Source organism: Littorina saxatilis, linkage group LG4 (genome assembly GCF_037325665.1).
Source record: "Littorina saxatilis isolate snail1 linkage group LG4, US_GU_Lsax_2.0, whole genome shotgun sequence".
Classification (NCBI taxonomy): Eukaryota; Metazoa; Mollusca; class Gastropoda; order Littorinimorpha; family Littorinidae; genus Littorina; species Littorina saxatilis.
The window spans coordinates 41049562-41069544 of NC_090248.1; the positions used below are offsets into that span (position 1 = coordinate 41049562).

At 43.2% G+C, this 19983-nt stretch overlaps 2 protein-coding genes across 5 annotated transcripts in view; both read right to left on the reverse strand.

Annotated features, from left to right (window-relative positions):
• LOC138964732 (inositol 1,4,5-trisphosphate-gated calcium channel ITPR1-like) overlaps positions 1-19983 on the reverse strand; it is a 194835-nt gene that overhangs the window by 135998 nt on the left and 38854 nt on the right. The window lies entirely within an intron of this gene.
• LOC138964739 (M-protein, striated muscle-like) lies at positions 7542-19767 on the reverse strand. The gene is made up of 6 exons (XM_070336779.1): positions 19416-19767; positions 16914-17219; positions 15900-16196; positions 15243-15545; positions 9445-9747; positions 7542-9178 (listed from the first exon to the last, which is right to left on the reverse strand). The coding sequence occupies exons 1-6, from the start codon at positions 19459-19461 to the stop codon at positions 8859-8861; spliced, it is 1575 nt and encodes a 524-aa protein (XP_070192880.1). The 5' UTR covers positions 19462-19767; the 3' UTR covers positions 7542-8858.

Below are 19983 nucleotides of genomic sequence, written 5' to 3' on the forward strand. Positions count from 1 at the left end.
AGTCATGCATTTTAGTGAACATTACAATCATACTCTCTCATTTTTTTTTTTTAGTTTTTTTTTTTTACATTAGAGACTTTAAGAAGGGCTACCACATTCATATGGTTGGCATTTTCGTGGTTGCAAAAGACACTCGGCGGGGGAACACCATGTGTCGCTAGTACAGCGGTTAAGAGGACAGAAGAATTTCGTTTCGCTGGTCGCACCGGTTCAGAAGTGTCGATCAGATAATACCAGCTGCCTCACTTCTGCTGAAACGCATCAGATACTCAGGCCACAACTCAACACATCATAAACTTTAACTGCTTCATGCATTTTTCTCCTCTAGGCGGCTTGACCAGCCGACTGAAAAGTTGAGTCGGCCTGATGTTTGGGTCGCCATCTTGAAATTTCTTTCGTCTGCTCAGTCACTCACTTACCCAATTCAAGCCTGCTTTACGGCTTTTTAAACTTGATTTCAATGATAAATCGCGCCTAAAGATGTCAGAGCATACATCGATTACACAAGGTAGGCATATTTTATGACTATTCGAATATAAAACGCGACCGAAGTCACTTTCGTCAGAATGACCAATTCTACAAATTTCGTTTCTCTTGGCGAAGCGAATTTCTGTTCGTAGAGATCGGAAGTCACGTGTACTCAAAAAGGTGTGACGTTTTACAACCGAAAATGCCAACGAAACGAATGTGGTAGTGCTTCTTAATCTCTCTATTATCCCAAAGAGTGAAGAGAAGTCTTTTTACTTTCTATGTACAAACCTGCCCTTTTGTAACAGTAATTACTTTTAATTTCTGAGAAATTAAAAATTAAAACATACACACACGCCTTGTTCAACATAAGAACTGGAGGCATAAATTGTAACCTCATCATTTTTCAGAAACCCATTCTATTAGGGTGTTCCCTGGAATACTGCCTCATTGTAGCAAATCAAATACAAAAATAACCCACTTAAAATAAGATTTTTGCCGACAGCTTAACACTTTAGCCACACTGTCAAAAACCAATCAAAGAAATAGCATAAAAAGAGCTTTTCAACAGAATTTGCCCTAATAGATAAAGATTGAATTTTTTTTTCAAATTAAGACTCCTCATTAGAGGTGTGTCACAGTCTGTCAAAATCAAATCAAAGAAAACAATATTCCAGGAAAATGCTAGATTAAATATGGCATGATGAGATTTGCAAGCCAAATCAACTTTCTTTTTTGATGTACAATGCCGTGACTTTCATAATTATTATAACATAAGAATGTAAGATTTAATAAAACCTGCAGATGTTTGTTTGTTTGTTTGTTTATTTGTTGCTTAACGTCCAGCCGACTACGCAGAGCCATATCAGGACGAGGAAGGGGGGGATGAAGGGGGCCACTTGTCAAGCGATTCCTGTTTACAAATGCACTAACCCATTACTTGTGTCCCAGCAGGCTTTAGTAAAACTAAATTAATACCTACTGGAAGATTACCAGTTTCCAGTATGTTAAAATAGGCTTAACCTATCTACTGCTGGACTTACATCAGAACACTAACAGATTAAACTATACATGAATCGCGAGACAAGCGACAAGAGAAGAGATTTTTGGAAAAAATACAGGTGAAGGAGCAAGAAGGCAGAAAAAAGAAAAGAATTCATGAAGAAAAAGAGAGCATGACATGAAAGAGGAACCAAAAATCTACCTAACAGCAAACTAGAAAGCTCCTGCGGTTCCAAAAACAGTAGGGGCCTTTAATTTCATAACCGCAGTGCCCCACTGCGGGACGTAATCATCGTCACCTGAAAAGAAATAAATCATATTTTTCAGATAACTTTTCTTTTCATCCTGATAACAATGTCACCATGGAACCCCTACAATTGACTACACTACATGGATTAAGGGCAGAGGTGGCACGGAATTTTGATCCAAAATGGTCCCATGATGTGATTTGGGTTTTTATCATTTTTAGGCAGTTTGAACACCCTAGAATAACTGCATGATGTTTATTTTGTCAATTTCATCCTCTTTTTTCAATAAAGTGATGATTTGCAAAGTGAATGAATGCTAAAAATATGCAGACTTATAACAAAAATCGATTTTTTCATGGCAGAGCAGCAGCAACATGTCGATGAGTTTGTCAAAGTTATTGCATGCAGCGTACTCAGCGGGAATTTCCGTTTGTTGACGATGTCACAGTCATGGAAATAAAGCCCGTTTGTGTCCCTCAACGGCCGCAACACAAGAGCTGGCGAACGCTACTTTCACTTGCAAAATGTTCCATATTTGGAAAGTGACCTTTACCTTTGAAAATCTATTCGCTGATTGGTCATTTCCAATAACTTTCAGCCGGGAAGTAGTTCTGCGCATTCGCGCGCACCACATCCGCATAAACACGCGAACCTTATTTCGAATCGGTTCGACGTCTCAAACAGCGATATTTCTCCCAACTCGGCCTCTAAAAGATAAATTCGGCGGGTGTCTATCATGCAAGAGGCAGGGGAAGTTACAACTTGCGGCAGATCGAGCAACGAAGAAAAATAAGCTAGCGGTCGGTGTGAATGTCGAGTCCACGACGCCTGAATAACAGGTACAGAGGTAGGACGTCAGGCCTTGTTTATCTCACATAAACTCCACCTTGACTGTCCCAGTTACATCCTAAAGTACTGCTAATCGAACTTCGGACCCATCTCCCACTCATGTATCTCATTCTTGGTGAAACAATGATATTTTGACTTAGATATTTGCTTCGTTGCAAAATCCAACTTTTCTCATTCAAGGAACGCAACAACTAGGTGCATTTTCCGGTGAATCAAATGTTGGGCTAAATCTTTTGGATTTCATCCCGACTCTATTTCACCAATAAGAAATGTATATTCTTTTCTCCCTCTAGATCATTGAATCCCTTGAAATTGTCAGGGAAACATTATGTCTAGAGTTTATTTTGGCAGAAGCCCGACTGACGTCCTGCCTAAAGGCAAAGTTCCATGAGTTTTGGAAAAAATAATGCTTACTTCGAAGCAATTTCCGATCAAAAATCGGCCACTTTTTGTGCAATGGAAACAAGAATTAGCAGAAACCACATGTCTGCTCCTGCGATAAAACTGAGAACATCAAGAGTAGCAAGTAAAATTCCACACGCCTTTTTTCCAGCTGATCATAATCATTGTACTTGATGTTTCATTGAGTGTTATAGCAACAGTCTGATGTCCATATGTGCAACTTTGGACTGATAGGGGATTGTGAAGAGCACTTGGAGTATAAGAAAATGTCAGTGAAAAGTACCCGCATGCACACATACTCTTGGTTTGTCAATCTGTCTTCACTGTGCGCAGCAAAACACTTCACAAACTTTCAAATGCAATTTTCTCAGAATGTGATTTTCAAGGACGGTAACCACACGGCGATGATCTTCACATCCCATATCTACTTGTGGTAGACTACTAATTTTTTTCCCCCAAGCATTTTTACCCATTAAAAGATCCACAGGCAAAAACATTGCACAAAAGAGTCTTTTTATGTGTTTTTGCTTGAGGCAGGTTTCATGGTATCAGGCCATTTTGATAGTCTCAGATTTGTTTAGTCTTTTAAATCCGTATCTGTGAGAATCTGCTGTATTTGTTGTATTAACATGCAAACTAGTTGTTGTTTAAATACTTTTTTGAAAATAAAAGTTGAAATTTTTGATAATGTGTTTATTTATGTGCGTGTGAATGGTGGCGATCGTCAAAATATGGATGGATGAATTTACTTTTGCCACAGCATCACTAAACAAAGAACTAAATTCCAACACACACATGCACAAGTATCAATGCTGTGGTGGTTGAGAGTGCCAGAACACATTGAAATGATTGTTTTTCAACAACAATCGATATCCATAACACAAATTCTAACTTATACTAGCTCCGCAAAAAAAAATGTATGGGGATTCGGATCTGTCCGTCGGCATAGCGATATCAAGAGCATCGAAACTAATTGTGATTTCACAGGACAAAAACACAAGTTTACCTAATTTTGTATACTGTAAATACAAGTTTGTGCACCCTTGAAGTGAGTTATAATGTTGCCGAGGTCAATTTGCCCTTGATCGACGCACGGTGACCCGAGTTTCAAAGTTGCGATCCAATCCGTCTAAACAATCTAGCGATCGCCACATTTTTCTTTTCATTCAAAAACTAACCGTTTGGGGAGGAAGTGACGTCACGTTGTTTTACGTTGACGCTCGCGCTCGACAGAAAAAGACCGCAACAGTTTTTCAGTTAAAAAAATCGCAAAGTAATTACATTTTCTGAGGTTTTCTAGTGTCCGTCTAGTAACAATCGCTACTCTAGCGATCGCCACTGAGTGTTGAAGTCACATTTAACTCCATTTTCGACTGTTTTAAGAAACTATTTTGACGCTCAATCGTCACGTTTCAGTGTCGAAACACGTACTGTGCATTTGCAATCAGCCGGTGTGTCCAAACTGAAATGCGAGTGATGCCTCGATTTGTGGCGATCGCTCACGTGGTTGACGGACAGAAATACCTTCTTAGGGGGTAGGGGAACAGTTACTCCTCCATACAATAATGGTGTTCACAAATGATTGCAAACTTGTCTCTTTATAAACTGTTCAGACATGTCTTCTCTTCAATAATTTTCAGTTTTGCTCGGTTTGTTAATCAGGAGCACCCTGCAGTAAATGTTTCATCTGTGACAATGCTCGAAATGTTGACGTAATTCCAATGCCCATATCCTTCTCTTGTTATCTCATCTACCCAAAACCATTGAAGATAGAAAGACATTTATTGAACAAACTAGATGCACAACACCAGTCTTAACACGTTTTGTTCTTACATGTATATGAAAATATTGATGACGGCTGCCACACGGAAATAGAACTCATCTCCAGTGACAAGTCCCTCCAGTGTCCTCGTCGTCTGTGGTCTTGTCAGCGCGACTCCATGTCATGCGCATGGCCTCACGCTTCTCAATGATGTAGCCAGTGATGGGCAAGCCTCCGTCATCTTGAGGTGGCTTCCAGTCCAGCTGGACAGAGTCGCGGGTGATGGCCTTTGCTTCCAAAGGTCCCACTGGTTTTCCCGGTGGTCCTAGGAAAACAACATGAAAATTTCATTAAGATGAATTACAAACAACAAAAGATAACTTTGAAGCTCTAAAGGGAAGCATTATATGAGACATCATGTATGGCATAAAAAGACTTACCACAGAAACACAAACACAGAAAAGAGAATAATACATACAAATACAAAGTACAACACAAAGTACCGTATTTGATGAACTACAAGCCGCGACTTTTTTTCAAAAATAATCGCATTGCGGCTTATAAAAAGATGCGGCTAAAACGTTACCTAAACTTGAATAGCATTCACCTAATGGAAGTCGCCGCGGATTTTCATTTCGCTCGATTAGCGATTACCGGTACTTTATTAGCTCTCTACTCAAGACTCGGCGCTTTTCTCTTTCTTTCGCGAATCTTCGTTTGTCAACAAGTCGTCGTGACAAGATAGCGTACAGAGAAACATCGGATGTATCAGGATCTCGCGCGTGCGAGATTTCGTTTTTTTGTGTCTCGCGATAGTTGGAGGAGCGAGAGCCGCCATGTTGTGTTTTCGTCTGCTCGAAATGTGCGCAAAAGTCGTAAATCATCCCAAAAAAGCTTATTCCGGGCGGGACTACATGTGTGTGTTGGTTACAAATTGTGTGTGTGATATTTTTCTTCAAACTTTATCACTTTTCTTCTTTGTTTCACTTGTTTATTCTCGGAGCCGATTTTGCCAAATACCGTACTTTCGTTGCCTGGTTGTTTTGATTGATTGACACGATCTGATTATATTTTTTTCGACGGCGGCTAATATAGTGACGCGGCCTATACGTGGCTCGTCCCAATTTTTTTTTTTAAAGTCGGGGGTGCGGCTTATAAAACGGTGCGTCTTGTAATCCGTCAAATACGGTACAGTAAAACCTGTCAAATAAGGACACCCTTGGGACCAGACAAAAGTGTCCTTATTCTGCAGGTGTCCTTATTAGACAGGTGCAAGTAAACGCGACAAAGTCAAGTTGAGAGAGAGAGAGAGAGAGTACTGCACATGTACATGTACATTTATAAGAAAAACAGAAGCTGTTTAGATTAAACAGAGAAACATTTAATATTGACTGTTGTAAAACAAGTTTAAAAGCTTTTTATCATATCAACTGTATAAATTTAAATTGTTAAAAAGTTACTGGATCTCATTGATACAAAACATTCACATTCACTTCATTCTGCACTCATCAGCTTTTGAAAGAATTTGTCCAGCGTTGTCTGAGTGGACCATTGATGGCAATGTGATTCGCACGTTTGGTTGAAAACCACTCGAACACGGCGTCATTTAGCTCTTCGTATTCGGTTGTCTTCTTCGAAACCCATTTCTGGTCAGCACGTCCGTCTCCCGATTCCCACAACTTCATTATTTTTTCCCGATCGACGCTGATTTTCGAAATCTGCGTTCTCCCACACCCAAGCTCTTGTGCAATCGTTCGGCATGATTTCCCACTTTTATCCTTTGTTCTAAAGTCAGCGCATTTCTTCCTTTTCTTGAATTTGAATTTCTTGCTGCCATCTTGTTAAACACGAATCACTCTTTCGAAGAGAAGATACATTCACTCATACACTTTCACTTCCGTTCCGCCGAACACGTTCCACGCGTTGGATTGGCTGCCTTGGAACTCTAGCAGCCAATCAAATGCGTCGACTTAAAACACTCACCAAGAATAGACTCTATCAGTATTCCAAGCTCTCGTAATCTCTCGCAAACTTCAGAGCATAGCAAAGCATGCGGTACAACGATCTCGTGCGAGCTGCACAAGCCAAGGTTCGAAGTTCTCGCGATGTTCAAATAGCGTGTCTCGCGAGAGCTGCTCAGATACCGACTAATATCAACTGATCGATTTATCGTCTTCTTCGTCGATCGAACTTCCCAGCTTGCTGTGGATGTCCGTATTTAGCAGGTATATGACTTATTATGGACCCAAAATACGTGTCCGCGTCCGTAATGCCGAGGTGGCCGTAACGTACAGGTGTTTTACAGTGTAAAGCAGTCCGTGCCGAGACTGACTGTCCGTATTCTGCGAGTGTCCGCTAAGTCCAGTGACCGTATTTGACAGTTTTCACTGTACAGAGTTTCGCAAGCTGACAAACATTTTGCTTTTAAACTAAATAGACTTTTTCAACTTGAGATTGACATAAAAAAAAAGGACACAGTGACTTACCAACAGGCCTCTTTGGTGTAACAGCATCCGACTCAAGCGGTTTGCTGGTTCCCACTTTGTTGATGGCGAAGATTCTGAAGTAGTGCTTCTTGTCTGTGGCCAGGTTCTTTGCCTTGGTCTTGGTCAAGTCACCATCAACAATGGTCACCTCTGTCCAGGTTTCCTGGTTCTGCGACACCTCAATGCGGTAGTTAAGCACAGGGGCACCGCCATCATCTCGAGGCGCACGCCAGTCAAGGACAACACTTGTTGCATCCAAGTGACTGAAGTAGACGGGTCCCGTAGGAGGTTCAGGAACAACTGGAAGATATGTTTGATAGATGGTCAATAAAATGAGTACATCATTACCAGCTATTGTGTTTTCAGCGTAGCAATAGGGCCCGATATTTAGACGAGACAAGTATAATGCCGACGAGTCGAAGACGAGTCGCATTATACTTGTTCGAGTCTAAATATCGGACCCTATTGCTACGATGAAAACACAATAGCGATTATATAGCTATTCTGACATTAAATTCTGTGTTAAAATCATGTTTTTGTCAGCAACAAGTACCAGAATGGTCCATTTCGTTGAGTGCAGACGATGGTTCCCTTTCCGCATGAAGCCACGGAAATAACCGAACATTGAAAAACCCACGGACATGTATTACGGAGAAAACTCGAGATAACCGGATGTTTAGCATTACGTCAATATGCTAGGAATCATATGACGTCATGACGTATCATGCTTGCCTACGTATATTGTATGTTCGAAAGTCTGACTTCTGTTGGGAATTCGCGTGGTGAAGACTGCGGTAAATCTGCAGATGATAAGAGAACAAGGATTGTCTCAGAAGAAACGACTAAATGTTTCAGACCAGTAACTTCATTTCAACATTGCACTATACAATGGACGTTCTATGTGACAGGAGAGTTTGCTGATTTTGTGTTAAACATTGGAGAGATCGTCTGCTAGAATCAGAGATAGGTCGCTTCAGATTGCAGCTTCTGGAAATTTGCTATCGACATTTGTAACTTAGCTTAAAAACATTCCCGAGAAGAATTTCAAGTTTGTAAAGCTGAAAAACATTCCCGAGAAGAATTTCAAGTTGTCAGTGTATGCTGTTGTCGATAGAAACATCGCCGCGTGGTGCAGATGTGTAAACCAGAACCATGCGTCGGCCATTTTACTCAATATGCTTTTGGATGCCATTTTACTCAATATGCTTTTGGATATTGAGTAAAATGGCCGACTTCGGCAGCAATATGCTTTGATGATAGGAAGAGACTATCCAATCACAGCCCCCGAATTCCCCCACGTGTTCATCAGAATAGCTATATACTGGCATAATAACCATATCATTCAACAAAGATGTTGATTCCACTAACATTTGTATCAAAATGATTAAATATTGGAACAGCTCTACTGAAAAAAGACAACTGCTGACTTATCTTTTTTTGCTGTAAATGACATTATTGCTGTGGTGTTGTGATTGTAAACTTGTGCAGCCCAATTGAAACAGAGTAAATATTGTTGTGTTCTAATCGTAAACTTGTGTATCAATTCTTGAAATACCATGCTTATTGTATTGTCTTTGCTCCCTACATTGGACTCCATCAATCAGGTCAACCATTGCAAAAATTCCACAGTTCAAAACCAAATCAAATGACATTCTCACCAGCTTCCCTTGTTGGTTTGACCAGCTCCTTCATCTCAGTTTCTGGCCCAACTCCCTCCTCATTCTCGGCAGAGACACGGAAGTAGTACTCCTGTCCAGTCACCAAGCCATCCACATCTAAAGTCGTCACTGTGCCCTTGGTGGTTCCGGCCTTAACCCATGAACCCCAGTGCTTGTCGCGACGCTCGACGATGTAGGACTTGATCGGCAGTCCTCCGTCGCTGGTAGGTGGCTTCCATTTCAGCGACACTGCTGTTTCTGTGACGTCTGTTGCTGTCAGTGATTCTGGGGCTGATGGTTTCTCTGCAGAGACAAGGAGAGATTCATTAGTTTATAGCTATGGAATTACATATTGTGTGGGCCAAAAGCAAGTTTAGAGACTTGAAAAATGATAAAATTCTGTTGTTCCAGCTATGTCTTCAACCACAGCCATTTAAAATATGTCACGAAGTCTTGGTTTTGAGCCTATTATGTAAACCTTCATGTCTTTCTTTTCCTTAAATAAACACACACAAAAACAAGAAAAGCTTGGAGTTATTAAAAGTTATCAGAATAAAAAGCATACTCACTGTAAGGACTCATTGGTGTGATGGCATGTTCCGATTCCAGAGGCTTGGACTCTCCAGCAACGTTCTCGGCCTTGACCCCGACAAGGTCCTGTCCTTCCTGCAGAAGGAGCAGGTCGCAGGTAAGACGGTCGCCAGGGACACGCTCCACCAACGTCCAGCTTGTCTTCCACGTCTCGCGCTTCTCCACAGAGTAGTGAGTGACTGGAGATCCACCGTCCTTCTCTGGTGTCTTCCAGGTGACCTTGAAGCTGGTCTTGGTCACGTCTGATATCACCAGAGGGCCTGTAGGCGGTGATGGTGGGACTGTTGAGAGAAAAGTGGGGTGGTTTAGTAAGTGTGTCACTGGTTGCCTTATCTTTTTTCAACTGACAGGTTGGGTCATGCAAAAAATATACCTGTGGAGTCAAGTAATGATTGCACATCAGAAAGCAAAATGATATTTTAAGTTTGATGTGAGAACTAGCTGTAACAACGCTAAACTGATTCAACAATGCTTGCTGACTAATCCTCAATCTACAACGTCACTGAAATTAAAAATTTTAGTAATAAATTTTCATTTGATTAATATACTTACCCAACTCACATATAGCAATTAACCCTGGTTCAGTGCTGGTATCGCTGTACGCGTCCCCTTGGTAACAAGAAAGACGCCTCTAAAAAAGAGTGACCGAGACCCGTAAGGGTGTCTAGGCCAGCCCGGAAACGAGGCTGCCTTCCGTATGCGCGCGCATACTCCGCCATATGCATCATTCTAAAACGAAGCCCAACTCACTTCTTTTTTAGACATATATAACCCCACAGCGGGGAGGCGGGAGGGAATAAACGATGTGAGTTGGGTAAGTATATTAATCAAATGAAAATTTATTACTAAAATTTTTAATTAAATTACATATCTTACCCAACTCACATATAGCAGATTGCTACTAAAGGTTGGAGGGCACTTTACCCAAATAGGAATCGAGATTTTGTCCTGCCTCTACCCGAGCAGGTAACCCAGAAACGCATCCTGTCTCAAGGCATAGAAATCCCTGAGAAAGACATCAATGAAGAACATTTCAAGAAAGCCAGTAAGCCGACTCAAGAACTTCCGCCAGGAGATTAAAATGAAGATCAACTAGAGTGGAAGCCCAATCTTTTGCCTCATGAGGCCTGGCTGTAGTAAAGGGCAAGACTGCCCTGACATTCCCTGCCTGACTCTGCCACCAGCCAAGAGCTTGCCTAGCAATGGTGGAGACCCACTTGGCTAACGAGACTTTCAACATATCTCTAAACCGTACCATGATGAATGAGATAAAAAGAAGTTTCTGAGTCTCCAAACGAGAGTGCACAGTCCGAAACAGAAATCTGCTGAGGGCTCTAACAGGACAAAAATGTACATCAGGATCTCCAAGAGCAATAAACTTGCTCAAGAGAGGAAAGTTGAGTCCGCGCCACCCGAAGAGAGAGGACTGACTGCTCCCCCCCCCCTTTTAATTCCTTGCCAACACTTGAAGGCATGCCTAAACAATGTGGCAGTCTATAAAGCTAAGGTTGACTTAAGTAAGTCATTACCTCCACCAAAGTCGATAGAAAAACTTTCTATCCTTAACCAGTGTTTAACGTCGTTTCTAACCGTTCAGGGTTAAAAAGCGACGGAGTTGAAAAATAAGAACAAGAGCTGTTAGAATCAATAATCTGAAAAGATCCATGCAAGCTAGAAAAATCATTGAACCCGAAATGATCAAAAGGCTAAATATGGCTCTGGAGGAGCCAGAATATTGCTAAAAGGTTTAAAATGTGCACGAAGCTGGATTCTCCAAATTCTGCTTACTTGCCAGAAAATTTGAAGGAACCCTAAGAACCATAGATCAGTCTTTCTCCAAAGAGCTGTCCATAGCAAACCTAGCCAGAAAAAACCTTCTGCATAGAACACAAAAACTCTGAACCAAACCCAGAGTTGAGGCAGACGCCCCTAAGTATCTCAAGTGAACCCTTACAGCAGACATTCAAGTAATTCCAATGTGAGAAAGCAAAGATGCCTTCTTGCCAGCCTAAAGAGGTCTGGAAACCAAGATTGCAAAGACCCGTACTGTGCGACCAACAGGTCGCCCAAACTAACTCAAAAAGAGCCCTGTGAAAGCGAGGGTATGGAGCCCCAACCCAAAGTGGATAACAGCCAGCCTGAAGCTTTTCGTTTGGAAACGAAAAACAGCCAAGACCTGCCCTGCGCTTTCCTTTTACCGTGAGATTCTCTTAGTTAGAGAACCCGCGTGCCTAGAAGCGGGCTCAAAAAGAGACCTTTCAAACAAGAAAGAGATTAACCTCTAGCCAACAGAATAATACTTAAAGGGCAGAGGCTTACTCTCAGGTAAAAAACGGCAAAGTAAAATCTTTGTATATGAGTCCTGTCGGACCACAAAGATAACCTGTTAAACGAAACCGCCCAAGCGAGAGACTAAAAGCCAGTTACGTACAAACGAGCCAATCATAAAGAAAAGATGCCGCAATCTCCCAGAGCTAGGAGACCTTGATCCAACAGACAGTCTCTCCTTGCTATCGCCATCACCAAACCCGAGGGCGGTTCCATAGAACGAAAAACAAGAGAACCTAAGTCCTTAAGCTTGGAGTTACCCGAAGCCTACAGAAAGCGCTCTGCGAGTGACACGCTACTTGGGCGTAAGAAACAAGCTAAAGCACCAACACCACCACAGGCAAATAGTCGTGCGTTGCCCACAAAAGTAGTGGTGACAAAGAAGACTCGCTTGCGAAAACTTCCGCAAGAACAAGATGACCCCGCCAGAGGATCTAAGAACTTAACACTCGAAGATTCTCCTCAGAAAGCTCAAACCAACTACAAAATGCCGCGAACCGCGACACAGCTGAAGTATGAGCCTCCCCATTTCCTCCTCTTGTTCCAGCATCATAACGAACATCGAAATGATGAGAACCAGTCACCCATCCCGATAAGGCAAAAACTTGCCAACAATCGGAAAAGTTTTGAAAAGTTTCAAACGTCATAACACCATGCCAGATCTCCATCCACCTGACTCACGCCAGCTGGAAGACTGGAAGAGAAAGTGAAAACAGCCTGTAAAAAAGGCAAAGGAACCGCAGAAACGGAACCAGAAGCCAAAAGCTGAAAAGTGCCGACTACCAACACCACAGTGTTAACAGTAGAAGGATATCCCGTCCTGCACCCAGAAGTCACAGCCGCAAAAGCGAAAGCGCAACAGGCCGTGGATAAGTAAACATCGGGACCACCCGGTTGCACAGAAACACACCGGACGATCCCGTTGTACCTCGAACCATTTCAGCTGCGAGCGCCACTGCACTTGCTAACTTGAAACAGAACCTAAAATCAGTGCTTTACAGAAAAACAGGAGCACCTTAATCTGAACAGCCTTCATGCACCTCCGTGCAATCCGGAAGCTGACTCCATGCTAGACTTAAATCTCCAACAAAGAATCAGCCCTACTGCTCGCTTCCTGCCCCCCTGCTCGGTATCAAAGGTAGGAAAGTGACCCCCAGAGAGACTCGCATGGTCAACCCAAGAATCACCCAGCCCACCAACTTCCTGCCCCCCAGGGCGGAAGCTTACGTTGCCTAGGGCTCTTAGCCGCTGCTGAACGTGCGCCAGAAAGCGGAAGAACAGACACGGTTTCAACACTTCACCGCACAAAGCTTGCTACCTCCTGCGAACGTACACCACTTTCACCGGAGAACCCGGCTACACGCGGCCCTTTGCCAACTCCAGGGCAATGGACAACGATTCCCGGAAGCTGAAGTGAACATCCTGTTCCTCCGAACTTCCAGAAGTCATCAAACCGGATAGAGGTGGAGGAAGTAAAGCTTTGCTCTCAACCACCCCCTCCAGTCAAAACTTAAATGCCGTTTTCGCCGCCCACGTCACTGCGCTGGACAACCTGAACGGCAAGTTAAGCTGGGTGTCGTCCATCCCCGTGAACGCACCCTCATATGGAAGTAACTTCGTTATCCTCTCCTTCATGCTCGCAATCGCAATCGGGAAGGTGACCCCCGCCTTTCGCGGTCCACCAACTTCCACAATACTTAAATGCCATTTTCCGTCGACCACGTCACTGCGCTGGACAACTTGAACGGCAAGTTAAGCTGGGTGTCGTCTATCCCCGTGGACGCACCCTCATAAGAAGGTTTCCTCGTTAACCTTTCCTTCATGCTCGCAATCGCAATCAGGAAGGTGACCCCCGCCTTTCGCGGTCCACCAACCTTCACAAAACTTAAATGCCGTTTTCCGCCGCCCACGCCACTGCGCTGGACAACTTGAACGGCAAGTAAGCTGGGTGTCGTCCATCCCCGTGGACGCACCCTCAAATGGAAGTATCCTCGTTATCCTTTCCTTCATGCTCGCAGTCGCAATCAGGAAGGTGACCCCCGCCTTTCGCGGTCCACCAACTTCCACAAAACTTAAATGCCGTTTTCCGCTGCCCGCGTCACGGCGTTTGGACAACTTGAACGGCAAGTAAGCTGGATGTCGTCCACCACCGTGGACGCACCCCTTCCTGCCCCCTGGGCGGAAGCAGATGCCTTTCAACCTGACCACAGTCTACCGACGAGGCGGGAAGAAAAGGAACATCTGTTCGCTTGTCAGGGCCCTTAGCACCCACTGACACCCCGACTAAGCGGTGGATATCAGCCAGTGTTTCAGAACTTTCACCTGGGATTAGACCCGAGGCTACTCCCTCAAGACAACGCTCACGTGGAGTACACATACCTTGTGAAGAAGGACAGACGCCGGAGACCGTGAACTCCCCACATAAGGTCACAGCAGGGGACGAACGACCACTGTCCAGAGACGAACACACAGCAACCCCGGCCGGGAGAGCACGTAGTTCTGCCTTTGATGACGCAGTGCCAGCTGCCAAAGCAGAAACCTGTGAACTTAAAGTCAAAAGCAAAGAGGCCACGTCTACAGACGCAAGCCCAATAACAACATGTTTAACACCGAGCCCGGACTAATCCGTAGGCTTAAAACAAAGGTGGCCACTGCACCCGGTGTTCACCGGCGGTCACCCATCCAAGAACTAACCGGGCCCGACGTTGCTTAACTTCGATGAAAGGACGAGAACCGGTGCTTACAACGTGGCGAGGCCGTTGGCCGGCAAAATGGGGGTTCCGGAATAGTCACCAGTGTAGTAAACAAACTGGAAGCGGACTTGTCTACCGGCTAAGCGGGTAAAACAATCAACACATCAAAAGATTTTTAGCAAGAGAATCTACAACAGAAACGGACATAGACCGGATTGTTTAGACTTCCTAAAAGCTTTCTAAGGAGAAAAGGGCACAGCAGCTACCTATTAAGAAGCTGCCCTCTTCTTAGCATTGTCAGCCATGACGGAAAAACGACTCACGAAAAAATTTCTGAGAAACATCGCAAGTCCAAAATACGGCCAACAAAATTGCCAAAATCAAGCAAAATACAAGGAACGACCTCACCTCAACATAGTTGTGAAGTCCAGATGACAAGAAGAGACCAAGAGGAACGAAACAAAGTCAAAAAGACTAAGTAACAAAGGCTGAAACAGCCAGAGCGTACAAAATGCGACCAGTCCCACTGACGCTGAGTTTTTAGAATGATGCATATGGCGGAGTATGCGCGCGCATACGGAAGGCAGCCTCGTTTCCGGGCTGGCCTAGACACCCTTACGGGTCTCGGTCACTCTTTTTTAGAGGCGTCTTTCTTGTTACCAAGGGGACGCGTACAGCGATACCAGCACTGAACCAGGGTTAATTGCTATATGTGAGTTGGGTAAGATATGTAATTTAATTGCAATTCAACTCACAGATAGGCTTTTCCATTTTCACTGGTTTGGCTGTCTTCTGCTTTTCGCCAATGCCCACATCATTCTCTGCGGACACAGCAAAGAAGTAGTCCTTCTCTCGCTCCAGATCAGCGACAGTGCACCGAGTTCTGAAGCTCTCGACTGTGGTGACCTTCTCCCATTTGTCTGTGCCCTTCAGAGACTTCTCTATGATGTAGCGACGGACCCTGGATCCGCCATCGTTCTCTGGTGGGGTCCACTCCAAGGTCAGGCCGTCCTTGGTGATGTTCTTGATCAGCAATGACGCTGGTGCATCAGGAACACCTAAAGTTTAACAAACATTAGTCAATTTTGTATCAATATGTTTAAGACACATACGTTCAGACAAGAGACAGTAGACCAATGTTGAAAGAAAATATTACATTGGAACCTTTCTAGTAAGACCCTCCATTATATGAGACTCCCTCTACTACAAGACCTGAATTGCTCACATGTTTTCTTCACAGTGTCACTAAATTCACCTCCATTATAGGACTCTCTCTCTATTAAGACCCACATTTCTCAAACTCTACTGACATATCACAATCCCTTCAGCTATTGCTCCATATTTGCAAACACTCGCAGTCCAGTTATTTCAAAGGTTTTCTTCTTATGAAAAGAGACTTTTCAAACACTTACTGAGGATCTTCTCTGGGCAGATGGGTTCTCTGGACTGCAGAGGCAGGCTCTGTCCCTCAGCGTTGACTGCGATGATCTGCAGCATGTACTGGCTGTCCGCAACAAGGCCGGTCAAGGTCACTTTGGTTTCTGTCGTCTCCTGGACGGTGGTGAAGGTGGAACGAGGGATGATGCGGGTCTGAACGATGTAGTTGGTGATGGGCGTGCCACCGTCGCTGTCCGGAGCGGTCCAAGACACATCTGCTGATTTATCTGTGACGTTGGACACGCGCAGGCCTGTTGGTGCTGATGGCACATCTGTCAAGAGAAAATTGTGTGATAAGAGTTTGAATGCTGAAGTACTGTTGGTTAAAGACCTGGGGAGCATTGAATGACAATGGGATAGTGAAAAGTTCAGTTTCACGAATGATCGCATTTTAATGATGAGGCTAGACGATCATTACAATATGTGGAAATTAAAGCATGCATGACTCTGGCAACAAAACTTCAAGGATTTTTATTTCTCTGCTGCACTTTCTCTGTTCAACTTGAAAAGAAAAATAGTATATCAAGATTATTGTTTAAGCTGCCTAAATCTAGTTTGTTTGTTTGCTTAACGCCCAGCCGACCACGAAGGGCCATATCAGGGCGGTGCTGCTTTGACATTTAACGTGCGCCTCACACAAGACAGAAGTCGCAGCACAGGCTTCATGTCTCACCCAGTCACATTATTCTGACACCGGACCAACCAGTCCTAGCACTAACCCCATAATGCCAGACGCCAGGCGGAGCAGCCACTAGATTGCCAATTTTAAAGTCTTAGGTATGACCCGGCCGGGGTTCGAACCCCGACCTCCCGATCACGGGGCGGACGCCTTACCACTAGGCCAACCGTGCCGGTTCTAAATCTAGTTAAACTTCCCTTGTTCCTATCAATACATTTTCATGCCAGGATTTAATGCTCTTCATTGAACAATACTGACATTTCTGCTTTGAGACCGAGTTAAAGTAAATCATTCCTTAACCCCAACTCACCATAAGGACTCTTGATCCTAACAGGCTTGTCCATCTCCAGAGGTGGACTGGGCCCAGCCTTGTTCTCTGCCATCACACGGAAGAAGTAGTCTGACCCAGTGGTCAAGTTCTGGATGGTGTTACTGGTCATGTCGGGACTGATCTTGTCCACACGGCTCCAGGTGGAGCGAGGGAACTCGCGCTTCTCCAGCACGTAAGCTGAAAGCGGCAAGCCTCCGTCATCCTCTGGAGCGCGCCACTCGATGGTGGCTGACGTTTTGGTGGTGCTCAGGACCTTGATGGGTCCTTGTGGTCTGGATGGTGGCTCTGGAAAAACCACAAAGGAGTGTTACTGCACTTTGGCAAGAACAGTGTGCATAAAATCAACATAACTCTGCAGAACATTTGTTTCCATTACAAAATAATTATGAGCAAATGTACAGGTTGTCAAATGCTTGTGAAAGATAAAACAGTTAAGATGCACATACAAGTTCAGTTAATGCTTGCAATTCCTGAATATCAGAGACCAGTGCAAACTAAACAAAACATCAATTCTCATAAACATGTTCGCTTTCCGTCAATGTTCTCACCGACGCCATCTTTGTTTAGCAGGCTAAAGCCGACAGCTGAATCGGCCCGTTCATGAATTTTCGGAATGAAGACACTCGGTGAAAGGGAAACTTAGTCCCAAATGGAAAGTTCATATTCGGGTCGAAGGTCCACTTCCTTCGATACGGAGGTTATGTTGTCATTATTTTATCGGAGATTTGATCTGGAAAATCGACTTTAGGGTTGTAGGTAGGACTTTACAGATCGAATCCAATGGAACCACAACAACTACTCTACCCCCCCCCCCCATTTTTTCTCAACGGATTTAGACGATTCAGAAAAATGGTCCTGGGAACGAACTTTTGGGCGGAATTCCGCCAATTGGCGGAAGAATCTCATCCCTGATTTCAGCTTTGTGGCTTAAAAATTAATTAATGACTTTGGTCAAAATCTGAAAATTGTAATCAATTTTTTTTTTTTTTACATAAAACGATCCAAATTTACGTTCATCTTACTCTTCATCATTTCCTGATTTCAAAAACATATAAATATGTTATATTCGGATTAAAAACAAGCTCTGAAAATTAAAAATATAAAAATTATGATTAAAAATAAATTTCCGAAATCGATTTAAAAACAATTTCATCTTATTTCTTGTCGGTTCCTGATTCCAAAAACATAGATATGATATCTTTGGATTAAAAACACGCTCAGAAAGTTAAAACGAAGAGAGATACAGAAAAGCGTGCTATGCAGCACAGCGAAACCACTACCGCGCTAAACAGGCTCGTCAGTTTCACTGCGTTTTGCACGGCGGACTACGGTCATTGTGAAAAAATGCAGTGCGTCAAGTAATTTGAAGCCTCCCTAAAATGGGGTGTTCAAGCTAGACCTTTTTAAAGGGCAATTTCATAATAACACGATTTTAGAGGTTATCAATTTTTGCACAGAAAGAAAATCAAAATGATGTGAAAGTGAAACTTGGCACCATTACTTTGTCCAAAACAAAGCACCAATAATACAGTGAGTGTGGTTTGTGTGCATTATTCCATTCCAGTTTCCACAGCTTCACATTACTATTGCAATTTGATGCAAGCAAAGAAAAAGAAAGCTCTCAATACTAAAACCATGAATCCTTTGTTCAGATCTAGTACGGTACTTCCATAGTTGTTTGTTTCAGCTACCCCCTCCCTCTTCCCCATTGTTCAAACTTACAAAGATATTTTTTTTAATGAAATTCAAGTGCCAGAACTATGGGAGAGATCCCCCTCCCCCTCAATCTCCAGTAGAATCTTTGACCTCATGAAAAGGATTTACCAAAGAAGATTCTGACAGACGAGTGATCGCATTTGGGTACATCTGTGACTTTCTGTGCGTGTTCAACACATTTTAAAAACCATCCGAAGGCAAATCTTGTTTAAAACAACAACAACAACAACAACAACAACAACAACAACAACAACAACAACAACAACAACAACAACAACAACAACAACAACAACAACAACAACACGTTTTTGAGCGGATTGTTGAGATTCGGTGCTTGATGACGATAAAATAATTTTTCTTTGAAACTAGCATTTAATCTGAACTGAAAGGGCGAGTGGTATTCAAACTCTTAGTCCGGTGGAAATCTGGTTCAAAGTCAATAAAAACGTCAATGGAATATTGTTTCTAACACTTACTTATTGAAGGGTTAAATGTTCTTAACAATATTTTCTGTTTGAAAAACAAAAACAACAAACATGCTGAAAACGCATGAAAAGTCACAGCGCCATTTGCATTTGCCGTCTAGATAGACTACATTGACTCATTGACTCGATTGAGCGATCAGTCGCATCAGTGTGAACAGTTGCTTTTGCAATAACAGAAAGGTACATTTGAACCAAATATATATGCTAATGAACTATTAAAATACCAAAAAGACAAGGCGAATCATAAAATATATAGGTGAGGAAATGATAAAATCCTTACTTTTTTCCACACTGCTTTGAAGAGTCCATATCATTTTTGGCGGCATCAGGAAGTGACGTCATGCAGAGCGAGTCTAGAGAGTGACTTCCCCATAACCAGGAAAAAACCGATTCGAAACACACTTCGGTGTGTGAAATCCGTAAACACAGCTAACCGGAAAAAATGTCAAAATGAGACATCCTGTTCAAATCAATTTTTTTGATGATAAAATAAGATTTCCTGCATTGTACATGCTTTGAAAAAAATGGGTTCCTAAAATGAGACCCCATTTTTTTTCAGAGCCCCATTTCAAGAGGATGTTAACTGCTCTGTGACCTCACTTTGACACGATTACAAGCACACACACACACACACACACACGCGCGCGCACACACACACACACACACACACACACACACACACACACACACACACACACAACAGGTATGAGATAGCAAGGAAGATAAGACGACTATCTCATTTGACTGAGCTAGTTATTAATGTCGACCTGAGAAAATCAAAATCCCCACACAAAAAGTGTAAACCAGGAAGGACGATATGAAGCATATCTACGTGTATGTCTCTACAT